Source organism: Anolis sagrei, chromosome 3 (assembly GCF_037176765.1).
Source record: "Anolis sagrei isolate rAnoSag1 chromosome 3, rAnoSag1.mat, whole genome shotgun sequence".
Taxonomy (NCBI): Eukaryota; Metazoa; Chordata; class Lepidosauria; order Squamata; family Dactyloidae; genus Anolis; species Anolis sagrei.
In genome coordinates, this window is record NC_090023.1 from 147,941,569 (window position 1) to 147,961,659 (window position 20,091).

General features: G+C 41.9%; 2 protein-coding genes across 3 annotated transcripts in view; both read left to right on the forward strand.

Moving 5' to 3' along the window:
* The window catches only part of LOC132771312 (neurotrypsin-like), a 35,742-nt gene extending 26,227 nt beyond the window's left edge, over window positions 1-9,515 (forward strand). Inside the window, exons 13-15 of the mRNA XM_060769174.2 lie at window positions 5,213-5,335; window positions 5,836-6,116; window positions 7,582-9,515. Of these exons, the coding sequence (XP_060625157.2) occupies window positions 5,213-5,335; window positions 5,836-6,116; window positions 7,582-7,892 (715 nt within the window). The 3' untranslated portion in view covers window positions 7,893-9,515. The remainder of the gene's footprint in view (window positions 1-5,212; window positions 5,336-5,835; window positions 6,117-7,581) is intronic.
* A 6,222-nt stretch (window positions 9,516-15,737) lies between these two features.
* ZSWIM8 (zinc finger SWIM-type containing 8) overlaps window positions 15,738-20,091 on the forward strand; it is a 48,664-nt gene continuing 44,310 nt past the window's right edge. For both annotated transcript variants that reach the window (XM_060769172.2, XM_060769173.2), the window contains exon 1: window positions 15,738-16,760. In XM_060769172.2, the coding sequence (XP_060625155.2) occupies window positions 16,583-16,760 (178 nt within the window). In that variant the 5' untranslated portion in view covers window positions 15,738-16,582. The remainder of the gene's footprint in view (window positions 16,761-20,091) is intronic.

Consider the following 20,091-nt stretch of genomic DNA (forward strand, 5'->3'; position numbering starts at 1 on the left):
TACTTTACTAAGTAGCTCATATAAACCACTGGCCAATTAATTTAAAAATAATTAGAAACTGAGGGAGACTAATGTAAAGGTAAAGGTTTCCCCCTGACATTAAGTCCAGTCGTATCAGACTCTGGGGTGTGGTGCTCATCTCCATTTCTAAGCCGAAGAACCGGCATTGTCCATAGACACCTCCAAGGTCATGTGGCTGGCATGACTGCATGGAGCTAACAAGATGGGAAATGTTGTGGCAAACCATTCTTTATTGGATGGTGGAAAGCAGTTATAAAGCCACTTTAAGTCTATACGATGAATATGAAATTCTGGGCTGTGTGAAGTGCTAACATGCTTTTTCTCCAGAATAAACAGAATAGCAGAAACAAAAAATATGCTCATTCTGGATATTCCTGGAGAGGCAGAGGCACAACTCTGAGGCCCCTTCTACACTGCCCTATATCCCAGGATCTGATCCCAGATTATCTACTTTAAATTGGATTATATGAGTCTCCACTGCCATTTAATCTGGCATAATCAGATAATCTGGGATCAGATCATGGGACATAAGGGCAGTGTGGAAGGGGCCTGAGAAAGAGGCCATTTGGATTTACCTGGTTCTAGATATGACATGCCCATTGCTATTCTCCATTCATCTTCCTGTACTAATAGAGCTGGTTCTATTTTTGGGCACGGATGATGTATTGAGGAATGTCTCCTAGTTTCTTAAGTACTCCAAAGTAATCATAGGCCCCTTCTACACTATCCAATATCCCAGGATCTGACCTCAGATTATTTGCTTTGAACTGGATTATATGAGTCTACATTGCCAGATAATCTGGGGTGAACAGAGTTCCTAGATTCAGCCATAGTTAGTTTTCTGCCACCCAGTAGAGAGGCCATGTGTTTCATGTGGAAGATCCTAGGGTTGAGTCCTTGGCATCTCCACTAAAAATGGCAGGAGATGTAATAAGGGTGGAAGGATTTCTGCTTTGTACCCTGGGAGCTGCTATCAGCTGGTGATGACAACACTGTGTTAGATGGAACTGTGTGCTTGGATGGTGGAAGACTGCTCCTTGTCATTCTAGCATGATGGAAAAGAATTAATTGTGATGTATTTAACCTCTCAATTTCTCCTGTGGTTTGCCTGATTATCCCAAACTAAAAATTAACACTGATTCAAAAAGGTTACCGGCGATTATTTCTAATCTCCTCTAACCATGCATAATGAGTCTGTCAAAAGGTCAGCTTCCTCGTAACTGTGTAATGCATGAGCAAATTAAAGATATATTTTACAAAGTGCCAGTGAAGATACTGTTAATTGAGCAGAACTCAATCGGAGTTCAGTGCTTGCTCATAACTGCAGTTACAACAGCATCATAAGAAATAGATTTGTGCAGAAGTGGATACATAAGAGCTGCCTTATACTGAGTCAGTGGCCCCTTCTACACTGCCCTATATCCCAGGATCTGATCCCAGATTATCTGCTTTGAGCTGGATTATATTTATTTATTATTTATTTACTGTACTTATATTCTGCCCTTCTCACTCCGCAGGGGACTCAGGGCAGGTTACAATGCATGTATATATGGCAAACATTCAATGCTAGTTAGACATACAACATATATAGACAGATGCCGAGGCAATTTAACATTCCAGCTGTGCCTGGCTTCATGAGGTTATGCTGGATTCCGGCTCGATTCTGGCCACAGGGAGAGCTGCCACTTCACCATCCATTGTGACACCGAGTCCTTCGATGGAGTACTTCCTCATTCTTCTGCACGCACCTGGAAGTTTTTATGGTGTTGTAAATTAGTTAAATTAGCCTCTCCACATAAAGCGTTACCTAAATTTCCTACTTGACAGATTCAACTGTCTTTTGGGCTGCATAGGTTGATAGCAAGCTAGACAACTGGCCAGAAGCTCACTCTGACCCGGGCTGGCTTCGAACTCATGATCTCTCGGTCAGTAGTGATTTAATGCAGCTAGCTCTCAGCTAACTGCGCCACAGCCTGTCCACCACAGCCCAGATATTATATGTGTCTTCACTACCATGTAATCCATTTCAAATCAGATAATCTGGATTATATAGTATAGAAGGGACCATTGAAGTGGTCCATGTATCCTTGTATTGTCAGCACTGACTGGCAGTGGATCTTCTGGCTCTCAGGCAAAATACTTATTACTATAGGTCGAGTTAGAGTTCAGTTGGTTTTAAAAAGGGTTGCACTCCCTTCAAACCAAGTGCGGCCATAAAGAACACTTGAAAATTGTGCTAGACCAACTATCCCTCTACTCACCCAACACCTTTTCAAACACATCTGTCTAACTTAAACAGCTATCAGTGTAATCTTTTAAAAATTGGAAAAATTAAATTACTAAAAATACATCCAAGTAATTTGGAAAATATACATACAATGATATCTTGTGGTATATCAGAAAACAGGTATATTTCTTTAAGGCAATGTTTCTCAAGCTGTGCTCCTCAAGATGTTTTGGACTTCAGCTCCCACAATTCCTAACAGCTGGTTTATTTATTTATCATGTCAGAAGCAAGTCGAGGGTACAGTTAAAATGCATTTAAAAACACTACAAAGTTAAACAAAACTTGCAGCATGTAATCAATCTAACAGCTTGTAAGCTGGCTGGAATTTCTATGAGAAACATTGCTTTAAGGTAAAACATTGTATTTCAATGGACACTAAGGACTCATGCTGCAACAGCATTCCAAAGTTTCCCGGCAGTCTTGCGGAAATTCCTTCCCCACTAGGCTGCTCAGCTGAGCAACAGGTAACAGGCACTGTGAAGCAGAAGGGCTCTGCAGCTGTATTTACTTTTTCCAGCTGCTAATTGGGAGATGAAACCACGGTTACAGAAAAATAGCCACTGGGCTGCAATGGCTTATAGACATTGATTCAGTACTTGCGCCCTAGATGGTCTAAGGCAGGGGTAATCAAACTTTTTAAACAGAGGGCCAGATCACAGTCGCTCAAACTGTTGGAAGGCTGGATTATAATTTGAAAAAAGCATGAATAAATTCCTATGTACACTGTACATAACTTATTTGTAGTGAAAAAAAAACCCACTTAAAAACAAAATAATTAAAATGAAGAACAATAATAACAAATATAAGCTTATTAGTATTTCAATGGGAAGTGTGGGCCTGCTTTTGGCTGATGAGATAGGATTGTTGTTGTTGTTGTTGTTGTTGTGTGCTTTCAAGTCATTTCAGACTTTGGTTGACCCTGAGTAAGGGCCGGGTAAATGACCTAGAAGGGCTGTATCTGGCCCTCGGGTCTTAGTTTGAGGACCCCTAGCCTAAGGTGTAGTCAGGTCTGTCTCTTTTTGCTCAAGTACAGAAAGCAATTGTAATGTGACCCATCTTGGACAGAGACTGCCTTGTCACAGTTACACAAGGGTGACATTTTATTATATGTGACAAACTTCAAAGACGTCTTAGGAATAGACATCATAAGGCACCTTGAAACTTTTGCTGAATTCTTAAGTGGGGAAGAAATGCATGACCAAATCTGTGTTCACGCTGGAAAAAGAAACCAAGATATTCACACTGTCGGGAAGCATTGATGGGCTGAATGAAAATTTGGTGGGCCATTTCACAGCAAAGAAACTTGGCTTCCTTCTCTCAGCCTCTATTTCTAATGATTTTCAGAAGAAAATTCCTTATTGTCAACATATGCTATTCATATCTGTGCAGCATCTAGCACTGAAGAGTGGATTTCAAGGGTAACTATCAGCACTGAAGAATCTGGATATTTGCACTGATGTAATTTATGTTATTCTAATCTAGGAGAATCCCACTAAACCATATCCAGTCAGCTTATTTTTACAACGTGTCAAGTAGCAAAAGGTGAGGCAGGATCTAGTAGTGACCCTTCATAAGGTAGGGTTCCCATTCTGTCTGCCTCTTAATAACAATAATAATAACCCTTTATTTATATTCTCCCCTTCTCCCTGAGGGGACTCAGAGCATATTTCAGCATATAAACAGACAAAGGCAAACTTAATGCCTTGTCACAATGAAATACAATGACACAAATACATAGACAATGTTGGAGCTCAGCCGTGATTGTGTTTAAGGGTCAGGGTGCTTTAGATGTGGGGAGTGATGACAATGTGTTTTAAGATGACAATGGTCTGGTCAATGATATTGATGCAGAGAATGACCAGGAGATCCCTGTTCAAAGTGTAGTTTCTCATGAGAATGTCCCTGAAGGGTGTAGGGATGATGGTGTGCTCTCTGAATTACTACCAGAGAATTCCCATGGTTGAAAACAGCTCGGCACCTGGCCCCGCTGCAGAAATTAATGAGCAAATAGATAGATGGGAGGAGAATAGTCAAAACAGAAGAGCCAAACAGTGGCTTTGGTATTCTGCCAGGCTCAGAGAGAGAAAGATAAGAGACTCAAAGCTAAAACGAAACTAATTTCTGAGTGCTTAGGACATACCTTAACGAGGAGATAAAAGTCCCAAGTACAGAATATGAAGTCAGATGAAGCATCATTTGGAATCAAGTCAAGTTCCCATCCTTGTTTCTTGGAAGCTTTGCTCGGAAAGATTCGTGCTTAAGTGCCTTTGTTTCATGGTTTTGATTCTTGGATTCTATGGTTTTATATTAATGCCTTAGATTCATGTGTCCTGGTTTCTTGGATTTTATTAGTTTTTGTCTTTGTTTTTCATGGACTTTGATGGACTATTACCCTGGACTACTTTGTTCTGGCTTATCTTCCTACCTAATTGGATTTACCTATTTCTTTTACTTTACTGTTTTTTAATTATCTTCAATAAAGGGATTGTTTTCCTACCCAACTGCGTGGTGTTTAAAGTCAGAGGGCTTTTCCTGGTCTGGAGTGCAAAAGACAAAGGCAAAGACTTCTCCTTTAATTTTTGGTTCTGGAGGCGGTGCTTATTTTCGGCTCTGAGAGATGTGCTCTTCTCCATTTCCAAGTCAAAGAGGCTGCATTGTCCATAGACACCTCCTGGTTGTGTGGCCAGCATGACCACTCTTTTTGCCTTTTCCTGCCAAAGCGGTACCTATTGATCTACTCACTTTTGCATGATTTTGAACTTCTAGGTTGGCAGGAGCTAGGGCTGTTAGTGAGAGTTCACCCCATCCCACAGATTCGAACTACCAACCTTCACGTTAGCAGTTCAGCAGCACAAGGGTTTAACCCATTGCGCAACCTGCATCGTTTCTTATTTTCTCTTTCAGAGGAGGCTGGCCATGGCAGGTCTCATTACGTCTAAAGGGGTTTCACAGAGATGCACGTTTGCTTTGTGGAGCAACACTTATCAGCAACTGCTGGGTGGTGACTGCAGCTCATTGCTTCAAAAGGTAACTATCTGTATGTGAGAGTAGCTTAAAGTGCCATTAAGTGAGGGATGGTTGTTATTTGCTGTCCTTTGACTGAAGAGGAACTCTCTCGATCTAGTGTATTGCACTCACCTAAAATGTCTACTTTAAATGCATGTTTTGTAAATACAAAGCGACAGAGATGACAATTCTCTTTGTTTACACAGTGCAAGTAGTTTATGTACTACTTTGGGTTAGGAAATAACAGTCTCCAACTCAACCCTACACTCTAAGAGCCCTTTCAGATAGGCCCTATATCCCAGGATCTGATCCCAGGTTTTCTTTTTATCCCTGATTATCTGGCAGTGTGGGCTCATATAATCCAATTTAAAGTGGAAAACTTGGGATCAGATCCTGAGATATAGGGCCTGTCTGGAAGAGCCTTTAATCTCAGCATGGAAGAATAGAGGGAGGAAAGTAACTGTACTGAAATTCAGTATCTCTGGTGTGAAATAACCAGTTGATTGCTCTCTCATGGCCAGGTTTGGGGTAGATGTGCGGCGCTACCTTCTTCGTGTGGGGGACTACCATACTGGTATGAGAGATGAATTCGAGAGAGAGTTGCCTGTGGAGAAGATTGTCCTTCATAGGAATTACCAGTCCAGCAGCAATGACAATGATATTGCCCTTGTCAGAATTCAGGGCAAAGAGGAGAAGTGTCTTTCCTTCAATCACCACGTCCGTCCTGTCTGCCTACCCAGCAGGAAGGAGAAGTCTGCTATAGACAGGCGGGCATGTTTCATATCTGGCTGGGGAGACACAGGTAAATGTGGATTGTGCCATGATTTCTCACGTGGGTGGAAGCAATAAACATTGGGTGTTTTTCAAATTTGGTAAATCTAGCTTTGTAGGGCTCTTACTATAACCATTAAGATATTAAAATTCCATAACACATTTAAATATAAGATTAGTTCATTTGTAGAAGGAGCAGCTCTTTTGACTTTTAATTCAAAAGAAAAAAAGCTTTACTCTTTGAAACTGTGACAGCTATTGGTTAGAACAATGTTTCTCAACTTGGGGGTTGGGACCCCGGTTGGGGGGGGGTCACAAGAGGGTGTCAGAAGGGTCACCAAAGACCATCAGAAAACACAATATTTTCTGTTGATCATGGAGGTTCTGTGTATGAAGTTTAGCCCAATTCATTGTTGGTGGGGTCCAGAATGCTCTTTGATTGTAGGTGATATAAATCCCAGCAACGACAACTCCCAAATGTCAAGTCTCTTTTCCCCAAACTCCACCAATTTTCACTTTTGGGCATATTGAATGTTCATGCCGTTTGGTCCAGATCCATCATTGTTTGAGTCCACAGTGCGCTCTGGATGTAGGTGAATTACAACTCCCAAATTCAAGTTCAATGGCCACCAGACCCCTCCAGTATTTTCCGTTGGTCATGGAAATTCTGTGTGCCAAGTTTGTTTCAACTCCATTGTTGGTGGGGTTCAGAATAATAATAATAATAATAATAATAATAATAATAATAATAATAATCTTTATTTAATACCCTGCCACCATCTCCCCAATGGGGACTCGGGACGGCTTACATGAGGCCAAGCCCAACAGCATATTACAATAAGGTAAAACCAAAACACACTCTTTGATTATAGGTGAACTATAAATCCCATCAACTACAACTCCCAAATCACAAAATCCATCCCCTCCAACCCCACCAGTATTCAAATTTGGGTGTATAGGGTATTTGTGCCACATTTGGTCCGTTGAATGAAAATACATCCTACATATCAGATATTTACATTACGATTCATAACAGTAGCAGAATTACAATTATGAAGTAACAACGAAAATAATGTTATTGTTGGTGGTCACCACAAAATGAGGAACTGTATTAAGCGGTTGCGGCATTAGGAAGGTTGAGAAACAGTGGGTTAGAAGATCTGGCAGTTGATTGAAATAAACCTTCCTTCACATCTGATTCAGGTATTCGTAAACATCCCAACAATTTGAGTGTTTAAAAATATCAGTACTCAATAACTAAGAGTAGATGGGTTTGCGTACCCTCAATGGAAAGGAATTCTCCTAGAAATATTGTTGCATTTTAGAGTTCTTTCCTGAATAAAGAGGGCAGAGTCATTATGGGAAAGTAGAAGCTTTGATGGCTTAAAAAAATAAAATAAAAAACCCCTACATTTTAAGTTTGCAGACTTGTATTGCCTAAATTGCCGTTGTTCTGCTAACTGAGCTACACTACTTGTCTTTTGTTCCTGTTTCAGGGAGATCATATTCAAGGACATTACTCCAGGGCTCAGTGCCCCTTCTCCCAAGAGAAGTGTGCAAGTCCCGCTATGGGAAGAAATTTAGCAATCGCATGCTTTGTGCTGGAAACCTCTCTGAAGGAAACCGTGTGGACAGTTGTCAGGGAGACAGTGGGGGACCACTGATGTGTCAAAGGTCAAATGGACACTGGGTAATTCTAGGGATCACTTCCTGGGGGTATGGATGTGGGAGAAAAGATTCCCCTGGCGTTTACACAAAAGTCAGCAAATTTGTGCCTTGGATCAAGAAGGTGACAAAACTGATATGAGAATTTCAACCCAAACATGGATTTTGCAAGCAGAATCTAAAACAGTGATCAGTGATGTACATTCTTTCTCTGTTTGTATGTCTGTTATGTTCACTGGTACTCAAGGCAGGTTTCTTTGTAGGTGTGCACTGTGAACAGATTACTAAAGAGAGTGAGTGAATGAAATTCTAAGATTTGTATCCTTCATGTCCTTATATTCAGACGAAAACCTGGTTGAATGAGATGTAGTGACGTTACCACCTCTTCAATAGAATCACCACTTTCTAATATTTCTCACCATATTTGTGCTGTCAGATTTTCCCACTGAGATTATAGCTTTTTCTGCCGGTTCCTTCATTCTATTTATGAGGGTTGAATGAAAAGTAATGCCCCCACCTTCGTTACCTGGGTTTGGATGGGAATATTTTAATAAATCAAACGCAGAAATAATCTTAGAATGTGCTCTTTAACTCCCACTATTCACTTTTCCACATAATCACCAGACAATTGGATACATTTCTGCCAACAATGAACAAGTTTTCTGAAGCCGTCACCAAAGAAGTCAACACTCTGTTTTCGCAACTCATTGTGCACAGATCTTCAGATAGCCAAGCAAAGCAATAATGTGACCCACATGTCCTTGTGAAATGCAAATTATGCTTGAAATTTCTCTCTGATTGATATGACGATTATTCTGAATCAATCTGTCAACCTTTTGCTTGTGAAACTCGGTTGCTGTCACAGGACATCCAACTCTTTGTCTGTCACTCAAGTCAGATGTTCTCACCTCAACATCTTTAAACTTACTCACCCAATGTCACACAGTACTCACATCAACACAATCACCATAAACAGCTTGCATTCTCTGATGGATCTCCTTTGGGGTGACACCTTCTGCTGTCAAGAATTCAATGACTGCACATTGCTTAAGTCACATTGACCAACTGTCTGCGCAGGGTTCCATACTTTGCACTTTAACAACACAACTGTTCAATGCTAAGGATTTCTGCCAAAATGGAACTGTAGAGGAGAGTCTACTGAACAAGCCAGTACCTGCCACATACCAGTACTACCATCTGTTGAGGATTTACGAAGGTGGAAGCATTTCTTTTCATTCAACCCTCGTATACTAGATTTTATATGATGGCCACCCATCTCTATTCATGTTCCATTTTCCAATTTCTTTCTATGCAGGCACAAGGAGTATCTGCTTAGAAGCTTAGCTATAGGCTGACATGTCAGAGCTTACAAGCCATGATTTGCAATCAGAAACCTTGAAGTGGGTTTTCAAACAATTGTCTGTTTTTTAAACATATTGTTCATTTTTGTGTTGTCCTTGGTTCACTGTGATGGTTGATTTCAGTTACCATAGTTACGGCCACCATCTCCAGAGTGTGGACATTGGAAGGTATCAAAGGGAGTCCAAGGCAGATGGAAAATATATCAATTTTGATGACCTGTGTGTTGGAAAACTCAAGTTTTGCAGTGTAGTAGTATAAATTGTAAATGTGATGCCAGGTATGAGCTACTGTTTTCAGTCTCACAATATTGTCTTGGTTTGATCTCATCCTTTCCACATTCGTATTTCTTTTCTTCAGTCTGTTACTCAAGACAATGTGTAGATCTGAGGACTCCTTGGATACTTTTTATTTATTTATTTATTTATTTATTTATTGCATTTATTGACCGCCCCTCTCAGCCCGAGGGCGACTCGGGGCGGTGAACAACAACAAGGAAGACGGTGTACAGTGACTCGAGACGATACCAACCAGACAATACAACATAACATATACTTATACTAAAAATCCGCTTCGTCAAGTCCTGGGGTCATAGGCAGAATTCGTAGTCATAGTTCATTCCATTGTCATTCAATACACTCAGCTGAAGGCCTGCTCGAAGAGCCATGTTTTCAGGCCCCTACGAAAGGCCATCAAGGAGGGCGCCTGTCTAACTTCAGCAGGGAGGGCGTTCCACAGCCGGGGGGCCACCACCGAGAAGGCCCGTTCCCTCGTCCCCGCCAGACGAGCCTGTGAGGCAGGCGGGACCGAGAGAAGGGCCTCCCCGGATGATCTCAAGGCCCTCGTGGGCTCATAGGCCGAGATGCGGTCTGCAAGGTATTTTGGGCCGGAACCGTTTAGGGCTTTTTTATATTTTTTATATTCTCCACCTTTTCACAAAACAAAGCAAAACACAATTGTGTGTTTTTTGCCTAAGAATAGCATCTTTCCTTCACACCATAAACTTATCTTTGATCCAAAGCTCTTAGAAATTACGCATTGCAAGAAAATAACAATAATGATAACCAACCACTTTTGGGAACCAAGCAAAACATGCTCATGAATAGCTTGGGGTCTGTCATCATGACAGAAAGAATGTTTTAGTTCGTTATGGCAGAGTTTGACATGAAGGATGACAAGTATGATTTTAGAAACAAAACACTGGGAGCAGAAACAAAGTGTATGTAGAGACATAGATTTTGGTGGGAAGAAACATCACAACCCATATCCATTCTTGTCTTCATCTTCACCTTCATTTGGGAGCTGTTAACTCTTCTACCCTATGCTGACTTAACAATTTGATATATAACATACTTTCTTTTCTCCAGTGTCTGAATTAAAAATATCGCCTGTATTCTTCTACAGTCTATTTCTTTCCCTTCTAATTTGGCTTAGTCAATTAGCAGTTCATGGCAGTTGGTATGTTTTCTCAGCATACAATGGAATCTGGTTGAGGTGCATCCAATAATTTCCCTGTGAACAGAAAATATGCAAAACAAATACCTTTTAAAACTAGCGATACTGTCCAAAGTTTACAATATGTGAACTGTGTTATTTATTATATTCGTGATGTAGTGTGTTTGTCTCCTATTGCCATTGTTACTTGCTCTGAGGATGTTAGGGTTCAAAAATGGGAAAGAACTTTGTGAAAAAAAGACAATGATGAAGAGATAATTTGGTAAAGAGACAGGCTTGGGTCCTGGCTGTTTGAAAAACCATATCTATACGAGCTGCCAAGTTTCTGAGATCTGCTTTCTCTTGGTCCCATCATCTCAGGCACATTAGGAATGGAGATGGGAAAGAGCCTTCTCCGTGGTGGCTCCCAAGATATGAAACTACTTTCCCTGAGAGAGTTGGTCAGCCAGCTTCCTGCTGTCTTTTCACCAGCAGATAAAGACCACCTTATTTCATGAAGCATTTGATTTTCGAATGCTGTGGCAGACAGAGCTTTTTATGGGGGGGGGGGGGGGTGTCTTTTTATTTTATTGTCTCTTAAGCATCTTTTGATGCTATTTTAAACTTGTGTTTTTTAAACAGTAATGTAATTTTTTAAATAAATAGATATTACTTGTATTCTGGTTTTAAAATGTTATACAATATGTCAGATCCCATAGAAAAAAGTGGAATATAAAGTGGAGTCATCAAGAGAGGCAGGTAATAAATAAAATGTATTATTCTTCTGATTGTTATTGTTATTATTATTATTTATAAATAAGTAATTGGGATCCTGTGTTTCCATGAAATGCTCATAAGCCTTGAAAAGCTGATATACCTCTATGTTCTATGTATGTTCTACCTGTGTAAATAAAACAAACATTACACAAAAATATTGTTTTATGTTCTGTTTTCATCCCAAACAAATCCAGCTCAGGTAGCATAGCAGCGAATTAGTGGTGCTCATGCTTAAAAGCAACAATTATAAATTAAACCTAAAGTGGATATTTTTACTGAACCATTCAGTAATCGATGAAACTGATAGGAGACACTTAGGATTTTTAAGCAGCCTCACAATAGCTGTTCCACTTCTGTATCAAAGTGCAGTCTTCAAGGTTGCTAGTGCTAACTCAGGTTTCATCCACCAAACAAGAACAATGTTACAGATATTGCTTTGGGTAGTATAACAACTTTTTCTGAGACAAGGTTGTAACATATCCAAAATATTATTCCAATACACAAAGTACTTTAGGATAATTTCCAAATCATTTATTAGTGGAGTTAATAAGAATCACTAGTCGAGAGCTTAAGACAGTAGTTCCCAACCTGGGGTCCCCAAATGTTTTTGGCCTACAACTCCCAGAAATCCCAGCCAGTTTACCAGCTGTTAGGATTTCTGCGAGTTGAAGGCCAAAAATATCTGGGAATCCCAGGTTGAGAACCAGTGGTTTAAGAGGTTGTCTAAACCGTAAAAATAATCCAGCTGCAGAAATAGCTGTGGCAATAATGAGCATAAAGGAACGGTTTGGGTGTCTATTACTTTAAACAATGACAGCAATGACTTATTTCTAGCTCACAATTCATTGCTCCACAGCTAAGAACTACATTATTTGGCACTGCATAGAGTGATGCAAGTTAACTCAAGAAAGAAGTCAGTGGCTTCTCTGTGTAGTCTAACATGGCCTTGCAGCTTCAAAGCCTGGCTGCTTCCTGCTCGGGGATCCTTTGTTGGGAGGTGGTAGCTGGCCCTGATTGTTTCTTGTCTGGAGCTCTCCTGTCTTTATTTATTTATTTATTTATTTATTATTATTATAACTTTATTTGTACCCCGCTAGCATCTCCCGAAGCCCCAAAACACAATACAACAATACAATACCAAAAGCAAATTAAAAACAGTTAAGCAGAAAACAATAACAGTAACAATACAACAAGACACTATTAAAACTGGGCCGGCCAGAGTAGGGGTACAGGATTAAAAGTGCTGATGTGGTGGGAGGAATGTAGGATTATAATATAAGTGCAGTGTGCAGTGATCTTGGTTCTACTAAAGTGCTTCTAGGACTTGGTGCTGGAGGTTCCTAATCTGAAAAGGCACATCGGAACAGCCAGGTTTTCAGATTCTTTCTGAAGACTGCCAATGTAGGGGTCTGTCTGAGATTTACTGTTATGATTTTAGAGTTTTTTAAAATACTGGTAGCCAGATTTTGTTCATTTTCATTGTTTCCTCCTTTTTGTTGAAATTGTCCACATGCTTGTGGATTTCAATGGTTTCTCTGTGTAGTCTGACATGGAGAAGCCATTGAAATCCACAAGCATGTGGACAATTTCAACAGGAAGGAGGAAACCATAAAATGAACGAAATCTGGCTACCAGTATTTAAAAAAACCTCTAAAATCATGACAATAAATAAAAAACAAAACTCAGAAATAGGGGAATTCCAGACAATAATCAATCAGGGCCAGGTAGCACCTCCAAACAAAGGATTCCCCCAAGCAGGAAGCAGCCTGCCACAGATGTGGGCGAAACTTCAGGAGATAATGCTTCTGAAACATGGCCATGTTGTTGTTCATTCGTTCAGTCATTTCCGACTCTTCGTGACTTCATGGACCAGCCCACGCCAGAGCTCTCTGTCGGTCGTCACCACCCCCAGCTCCTTCAAGGTCAATCCAGTCACTTCAGGGATCCCATCCATCCATCTTGCCCTTGGTCGGCCCCTCTTCCTTTTTCTTTCCATTTTCCCCAGCATCATTGTCTTCTCTAAGTTTTCCTTTCTTCACATGATGTGGCCAAAGCACTTCATCTTTGCCTCTACTATTCTTCCCTCCAATGAGCAGTCGGGCTTTATTTCCTGAAGTATGGACTGGTTGAATCTTCTCGCTGTCCAAGGCACTCTCAGAACTTTCCTCCAACACCATAATTCAAAAGCATCTATCTTCCTTTGCTCAGCTTTCCCTAAGGTCCAGCTCTCACATCCATAGGTGACTATGGGGAATACCATTTCTTTTACTATGCGGATCTTTGTTGCCAGTGTGATGTCTCTATTCCTCACTATTTTATCAAGATTGGTCATTGCTCTCCTCCCAAGAAGTAAGCGTCTCCAGATTTCCTGGCTGCAGTCTGCGTCTGCAGTAATCTTTGCAGTCTTTCACTGCCTCCACGTTTTCTCCCTCTATTTCCCAGTTGTCAATCATTCTTGTTGCCATAATCTTGTTTTTTCTTAATGTTTAACTGCAACCCAGCTTTTGTGCTTTCTTCTTTCAACTTGATTAGAAGGCTCTTCAGCTCCTCCTCGCTTTCGGCCATCAAAGTGGTGTCATCTGCATATCTAAGGTTGTTAGTGTTTCTTCCAGCAATTTTCACCCCAGCCTTGCATTCCTCAAGCCCCGCATATTGCATGATGTGTTCTGCATACAAGTTGAATAGGTTGGGTGAGAGTATACAACCCTGCCATACGCCTTTCCCAATCTTGAACCAGTCTGTTGTTCCATGGTCAGTTCTTACTGTTGCTACTTGGTTCTTATACAGATTCCTCAGGAGAGAGACAAGGTGATTTGGTATGCCCAGACCACCAAGAACGTGCCACAATTTATTATGATCCACACAGTCAAAGGCTTTAAAATAGTCAATAAAACAGAAATAGATGTTTTAATAGATTTATTTATTTATCATGTCAGGGGCAGACCACACATTTGCATTGTATTTTTTAACCATCAATCAATCAATCAATCAATCAATCAAACAAGCAGACAGACAGACAAAACACAAAGTTTGTAAGCCTGGTAATTGATTAAATGTCCTTTGACCAGTATCCGGCCACTTGGAGTGCCTCTGGTGTTGCTGCAAGAGGGTCCTCCATTGTGCATGTAGCAGGGCTCAGGGCAGGCCCTTACCCAGGATTTCGATTCGGGAGGGGGGGGGGCTGAGTTTTTTTCAGGGGGGACTTTGGGGGGGGGTGAGTTTCGGGGGGGGGGCTGAGTCTGAGTGAAATAGGGTCTACCCTAGCAAACCTTTTGTATCATTACCCCAATACCCCCATGCATATGGGATATATTGAGTATCGTGATCAGATCATGATATGAATAAACATAACAGTTTAAATATATGCACCAGTAAGGCCTTCTCGTGGACCATGATCAGAATTTCGGGGGGGGGGCTCAAGCCCCCTCCCCCCCGGCTACATGCCTGGCTCAGGGTGCATTGCAGCAGGTGGTCAGTGGTTTGCTCCTCTCCACACTCGCATGTTGTGGATTCCACTTTGTAGCCCCGTTTCTAAAGGTTGGCTCTGCATCTTGGGGTGCCAGAGCGCAGTCTGTTCAGCGCCTTCCAAGTCGGCCAGTTTTCTGTGTGCCTGGGGGGAGTCTCTCATTTGGTATCAGCCATTGATTGAGGTTCTGGGTTTGAGCCTGCCTCTTTTGGCCTCTCGCTTGCTGGGGTGTTCCAGTGAGTGTCTCTGTAGATCTTAGAAAACTATGTCTTGATTTAAGTCGTTGACGTGCTGGCTTATACCTAAACAAGGGATAAGCTGGAGATGTCTCTGCCTTGGTCCTTTCACTATTGGCTGCTACTTCCCGGCGGATGTCAGGTGGTGCAATACCGGTTAGACAGTGTAATTTCTCCAGCGGTGTAGGGCGCAGACCCTCGTGATAATGCGGCATGTTTCCTTAAGAGCCACATCCACTGTTTTAGTGTGGTGAGATGTGTTCCACACTGGGCATCCATACTCAGCAGCAGAGTAGCATAGCGCAAGGGCAGATGTCTTCACTGTGTCTGGTTGTGATCCCCAGGTTGTGCCAGTCAGTTTTGGTATGATATGCCTGCATAGATGTGGGCGAAACTTCAGGAGATAATGCTTCTAAAACATGGCCATATAGCCTGAAATCTCACAGCAACACAGTTCGTCCTCTGTGCATAAGGCAGGCATACAGTCGCACAAGGTGGAGGATTCTTCTAAGTAGTGCCATTTTGCCGGGTTGTCTTTTGGTCTGCCCAGTCCCCTTCTGAGTGTGCTCAGGGACTTTCAAGTTGTCTAACGTGATGGTTGTATACCTCTACACTTTCTACTTCTAGGGTTCCCGCAGCCCCCACCCCCCGCGCTTGCCACTCAACATCCCACCTCTATGGCCCGCTTTGGCGGAAGCCGGAAGCTGCGCGACCGGAAGGGAGCTTCAGCTGGCGAAGGGGAGGAGAGGAGAGGCTTCTTCTTCCCTGAGAAGGAGGGAGGGAAGGAAGGAAGGGAGGCTCGTCTCGCGCGGGGGGCCATTTTAGAGTCCTCTCGGCGGCGGCTGAGGGCAGGAGGCGGCCTCTCTCGGGCGGCAGGCTAGGCCAGGCCAGGCCTCTCCTTGGCCCTCGAAGGGAAGCGGGCTCTGAGGGGCCCCAGGCGCTGGGCCCGGGCGGCAGGGGCCTTCGACGGCTGGCCTTGCAGCCCCTTCCCTTTGGCTCCCGCTGCAGAGCCCTGCCCCTTCTTCTCCTCCTCCGCCGCCTCCTCCCTTGCAGTTCCCTCCCTTCAGCCTCTTCTTCGTCTTCCAGGCAGAGCAACAGCTTGTGCCGCCGCCGCCGCTCCGGGTCTTTCCAGCCAAGTTCTGCTCCGGGCTGTCCCTCCACGGCGGAAGGGACCTCCTCGGCATCCCCTCAGCACAGAGTCTCCCGCTCTGCTTGCCCAATAATGGCGCTTGAGAGGCACTGGAGCTGTTGCCCCTTCGCTTGCCTTTGGGTTTCCCTGAGGTGAAACCTGGCTCTCCACATGGGAGCCCTGTAGTCTATGCATTTTCACCCTTCTGCCTGTCTCCTCAGGAAGACTGGCTGGCTTTGGAGAGTTGTGTGGACTTCCTATCAGATTCATGCTTCTAATTCCACCTCACTTTTGGTTGCTCCATTGCGCTGGAGATGGATTGAGCGACTGGGCCTGACGGGTTGAGAACACACTTTGTCCTGGAGTCCTGCCACTGTGTCTCCGACAGAGAGAAGGCCTGCCTTTTTCCTTCCCCGGTGTTTGTGGATGTGATGGAACTCATGTTTGCGGAGTGGGAGGACGGGGAAAGATTCTCATTCGAAGACTCCGACCGCTTTGAGGAAGACTCCCTTTGTTCCTTCATTTCGGAGGCAGAGAGCCTTTGCCAGAATTGGAGAGGATGGCGGAAGCAGTCGGCCGGACCCAACTCCCCCACAGTCAAAATGAAAGGCGAGTATTTGGCACACTGACAAAAACATGCCTGGGTAATGGAGAGCTGTGTAAAGCCACTAGTGGTGGTGTGCTCAGAATAAGTCAAGGCAATACCTTAAAGAGGGCGAAAGTATGAGAATCAAGAGTAGATGTCAATGCACGATTCTGGGGTCGTTGAAGGCTTTCATGTCTGGAATCACTGGGTTGCTGTGAGTTTTCTGAGCTGTATGGCCATGCTCCAGAAGTATCCTCTCTTGATGTTTCATCCACATCTTTAGCAGGCATCCTCAGAGGTTGTGAGGTCTGGGATTGTCTATATGGAAAAAATTGTATTCATATTCACCACTGTCCTGGCACATGGCATTCATTACAATACAAATCCCAACCAGTTGTTTGGCTCTTTAAAGAAAGGTTGGCATTTATCCTGCATTCCGGCCAAAGATCCACAGATATTCAAGGTCTCTCTCTGTGTGCTCATTCTCAACAAGTGGTTTTGCATTGGAGCTGAGGGAGGAGTTATGTGTGCCCTGAACTAATTGATGGGAGGTGGCCAGGGCCAACAGGTCACATGATCATTCCCTTCCAAGAAGTGGGTTTGATCACAATTGAATTTTAAATTTGCCACCAATAAAGGCAGTCCCCAAGTTACAAACATCCAGCTTACAAACAACTCCTAGTTAAGAATGGATTGAGACAATAAGTGAGAGACATCTACCCCTTGGAAGGGAAATTCACTCCTAAAAAAGTTATCATAGGGAAAAGGTGTCTCCACTGAATCTTTATCACCAATCCTTGTTTCCAGAACAAGCCACATTTTTCAAAATCTAAAGATCACGGGGACAGAAAGTGAGGTGAAATCTCCTGAACAGGAGTACAGATAGCAAAACAAACACCCCAGGGATGTTAACTTTTCCTTATGCTATCCAAAGCTAAATATACATATGTATATATAGCCTGGAGTTACACTTAAAAATGTACCTCGTTCGACTTACATGTAATCCAATTTAAGAACAAACCTACAGAACTTAATTTGTTCATAACTTGGAGACTGCCTGTATTGATTTAAAGAAGGGGCATGTATGCAAATACTCACAGATCAGTATACTATTATTAGCACATGTTTAAAAAATAGGATCATTAAAGGTGACTTGATCAGAAATACAGATGTTTGCATGTATGACAAGAAGAACAGAAAGCCAAGTTGTCCCTGCTATGTGGCCATCAATTGTATAAATGAGATTAGTTTTGCAGCAACAAGCTCACATTGAGGTGAGTTCATCCAGGGGACGTGTGTGGCTGCTTAATATGAAGTCGTCACAATGTGCATGTGGTGGGTGATGTTCAGGAGGTGAATGTGGTGTCTAAATCGATCAGGAAAATATAGTGTGGATAAGAATTTTTCCCTGGTGTATGGAGAAGCTCTCAATGTGGTTTTTTTTTAAAAAAATTATTGGATCTACCCATATACACATGTAGTAATATAATAATAAACTTTATTTATATCCAGCCCCTTCTCCAAACTGGACTTGGGGCGACTTACAGAAAATAAAACATAGTACAAAAAACAAAGCAAACAATAAACATAATACATAAATGGCAATCTCAAATACCTAACAGAAAATAAAACACAATACAAAAACTAAGACAATAATAAAAACATAATACATAAATGGAAATCTCATGTACATGCAAGTATGTTCATCAAAACATTGCAGAGACACATTTTCCAGTAACTCGTAGGTTTGTAACTTTATGGAGCTAATGAACTACATAAAATTTGTTTTTTTGCACTTCAGATCTGCCTGGTTTATGGGCTGCCAATTTTTATCTGTATCTTAGTGTGGCCTAGTTTCCTTTACAGTGTAGCTTGTATGTGTGTGTATGTGCTTTTGAGTCACCTGTCGACTTATAGTGATCCCCATTAACTTGATAGGGTTTTCCTAGGCAAGGAATACTCAGAGGTGGTTTTGCCAGTTCCTGCCTTTGAATATAGCCTAGAGCACCTAGTATTCTTTGGCAGTCTCCCATCCAAGTTTTTATGTATTGTTGCGTAAAACAAATGTATAATAGGGATTTCTGAATGGAAGTGTAGACTATTGTTTAGATCATAGCTTTTTAAACTATGGGTCCTGACTCCTTAGCTTAGGGTCACACAACATTTGGTAATAGGTATCCATTTCTGAATGCCACCCAGTTATACAAACCTGTTAGCAACAGTGTGCCGTATTTAAAGAATCATAGAGTTGGAAGAGACTTCATGTGCCATCCAGTCCAACCCCCCTGCCAAGAAGCAGGAGAATTGCATTCAAAGCACCCCTGACAGCTGGCCATTTACAGTGGTTTCTGCAGAAAATGCTTCAGCTGTACTCCACAATAAGGGAAAATCAGCTTGTTTAGCAAGCCTTGCAAATGCTGGTTTATTATCAGTAAATGTTTGATTCTGATAACTATTTCATATACTTGGATGACATAAAAATTTCTTGGGCTGAAAAGGGGCACAAGTGGAAAAAGTTTAAGAAGCCCTGGTCTAGATCAAAGTTACTTTCTGGTTCTCAACATGTTTGAATGTTGAGTCAGCCATTTGAACACCCTTTTCTGAGAGTGAGAAAATTGCTTCTCCCAGGACTCTGTTTAATATCCCCTCAAATTATAGACCTTTTCCATTGTTTTTTTTTAAAAAAATTATAGCCATTTTTTGCCAAATGATGTCCCAAATTGCCACGAAGGCTTGGCACATTTTTCTCCTATCACCACCCAAATCCAATATGTTTAAAACTGATGTCTTTTGGTATGGATCCTGGATGCATTTCTGATAGCATTTCTGTTTCAATCATGCTGGAAGTAAGTATGGCTTGCAGGGAGGAGATAGTATCTTCCTTGTAAGATTTACTCAAAGCTTGAATATAATGTATCAAGTTGTGTCTCAGCTCCACAACACTTGTCACTGTTATTTTCCTTATAAAATGGGGAATATGTGATTCAGGACTTTGTGTTACATTCTAGAATGATTTTTTAAATATTGCATTTATATAGTATTAATGCACATTGGGTTTGTTTCTGTTTTTGAAAGAATAATACTTTACATTGTGTCATAGTGTTGTTTTTCTGAAAGTAAGAGCCTTCACATTAGTAATATGAGAATTTGCTGTAAAAGCTGAAAGGTTGTTTTAAAAATACACAAAAATTACTTCTCTGCCTCAGCCTTTAAGGAAAATATTAGAAGAGATGAGGCAGGGAAAAGGAAAATTAATAGCCTGTCATTTATTCCCAGTTTTCTCCCAAGGAAATTTAGGGAAATGTAAATAAGATTTATTCAGTTTTGTCCTCACAAGAAACATTTGATATGGGT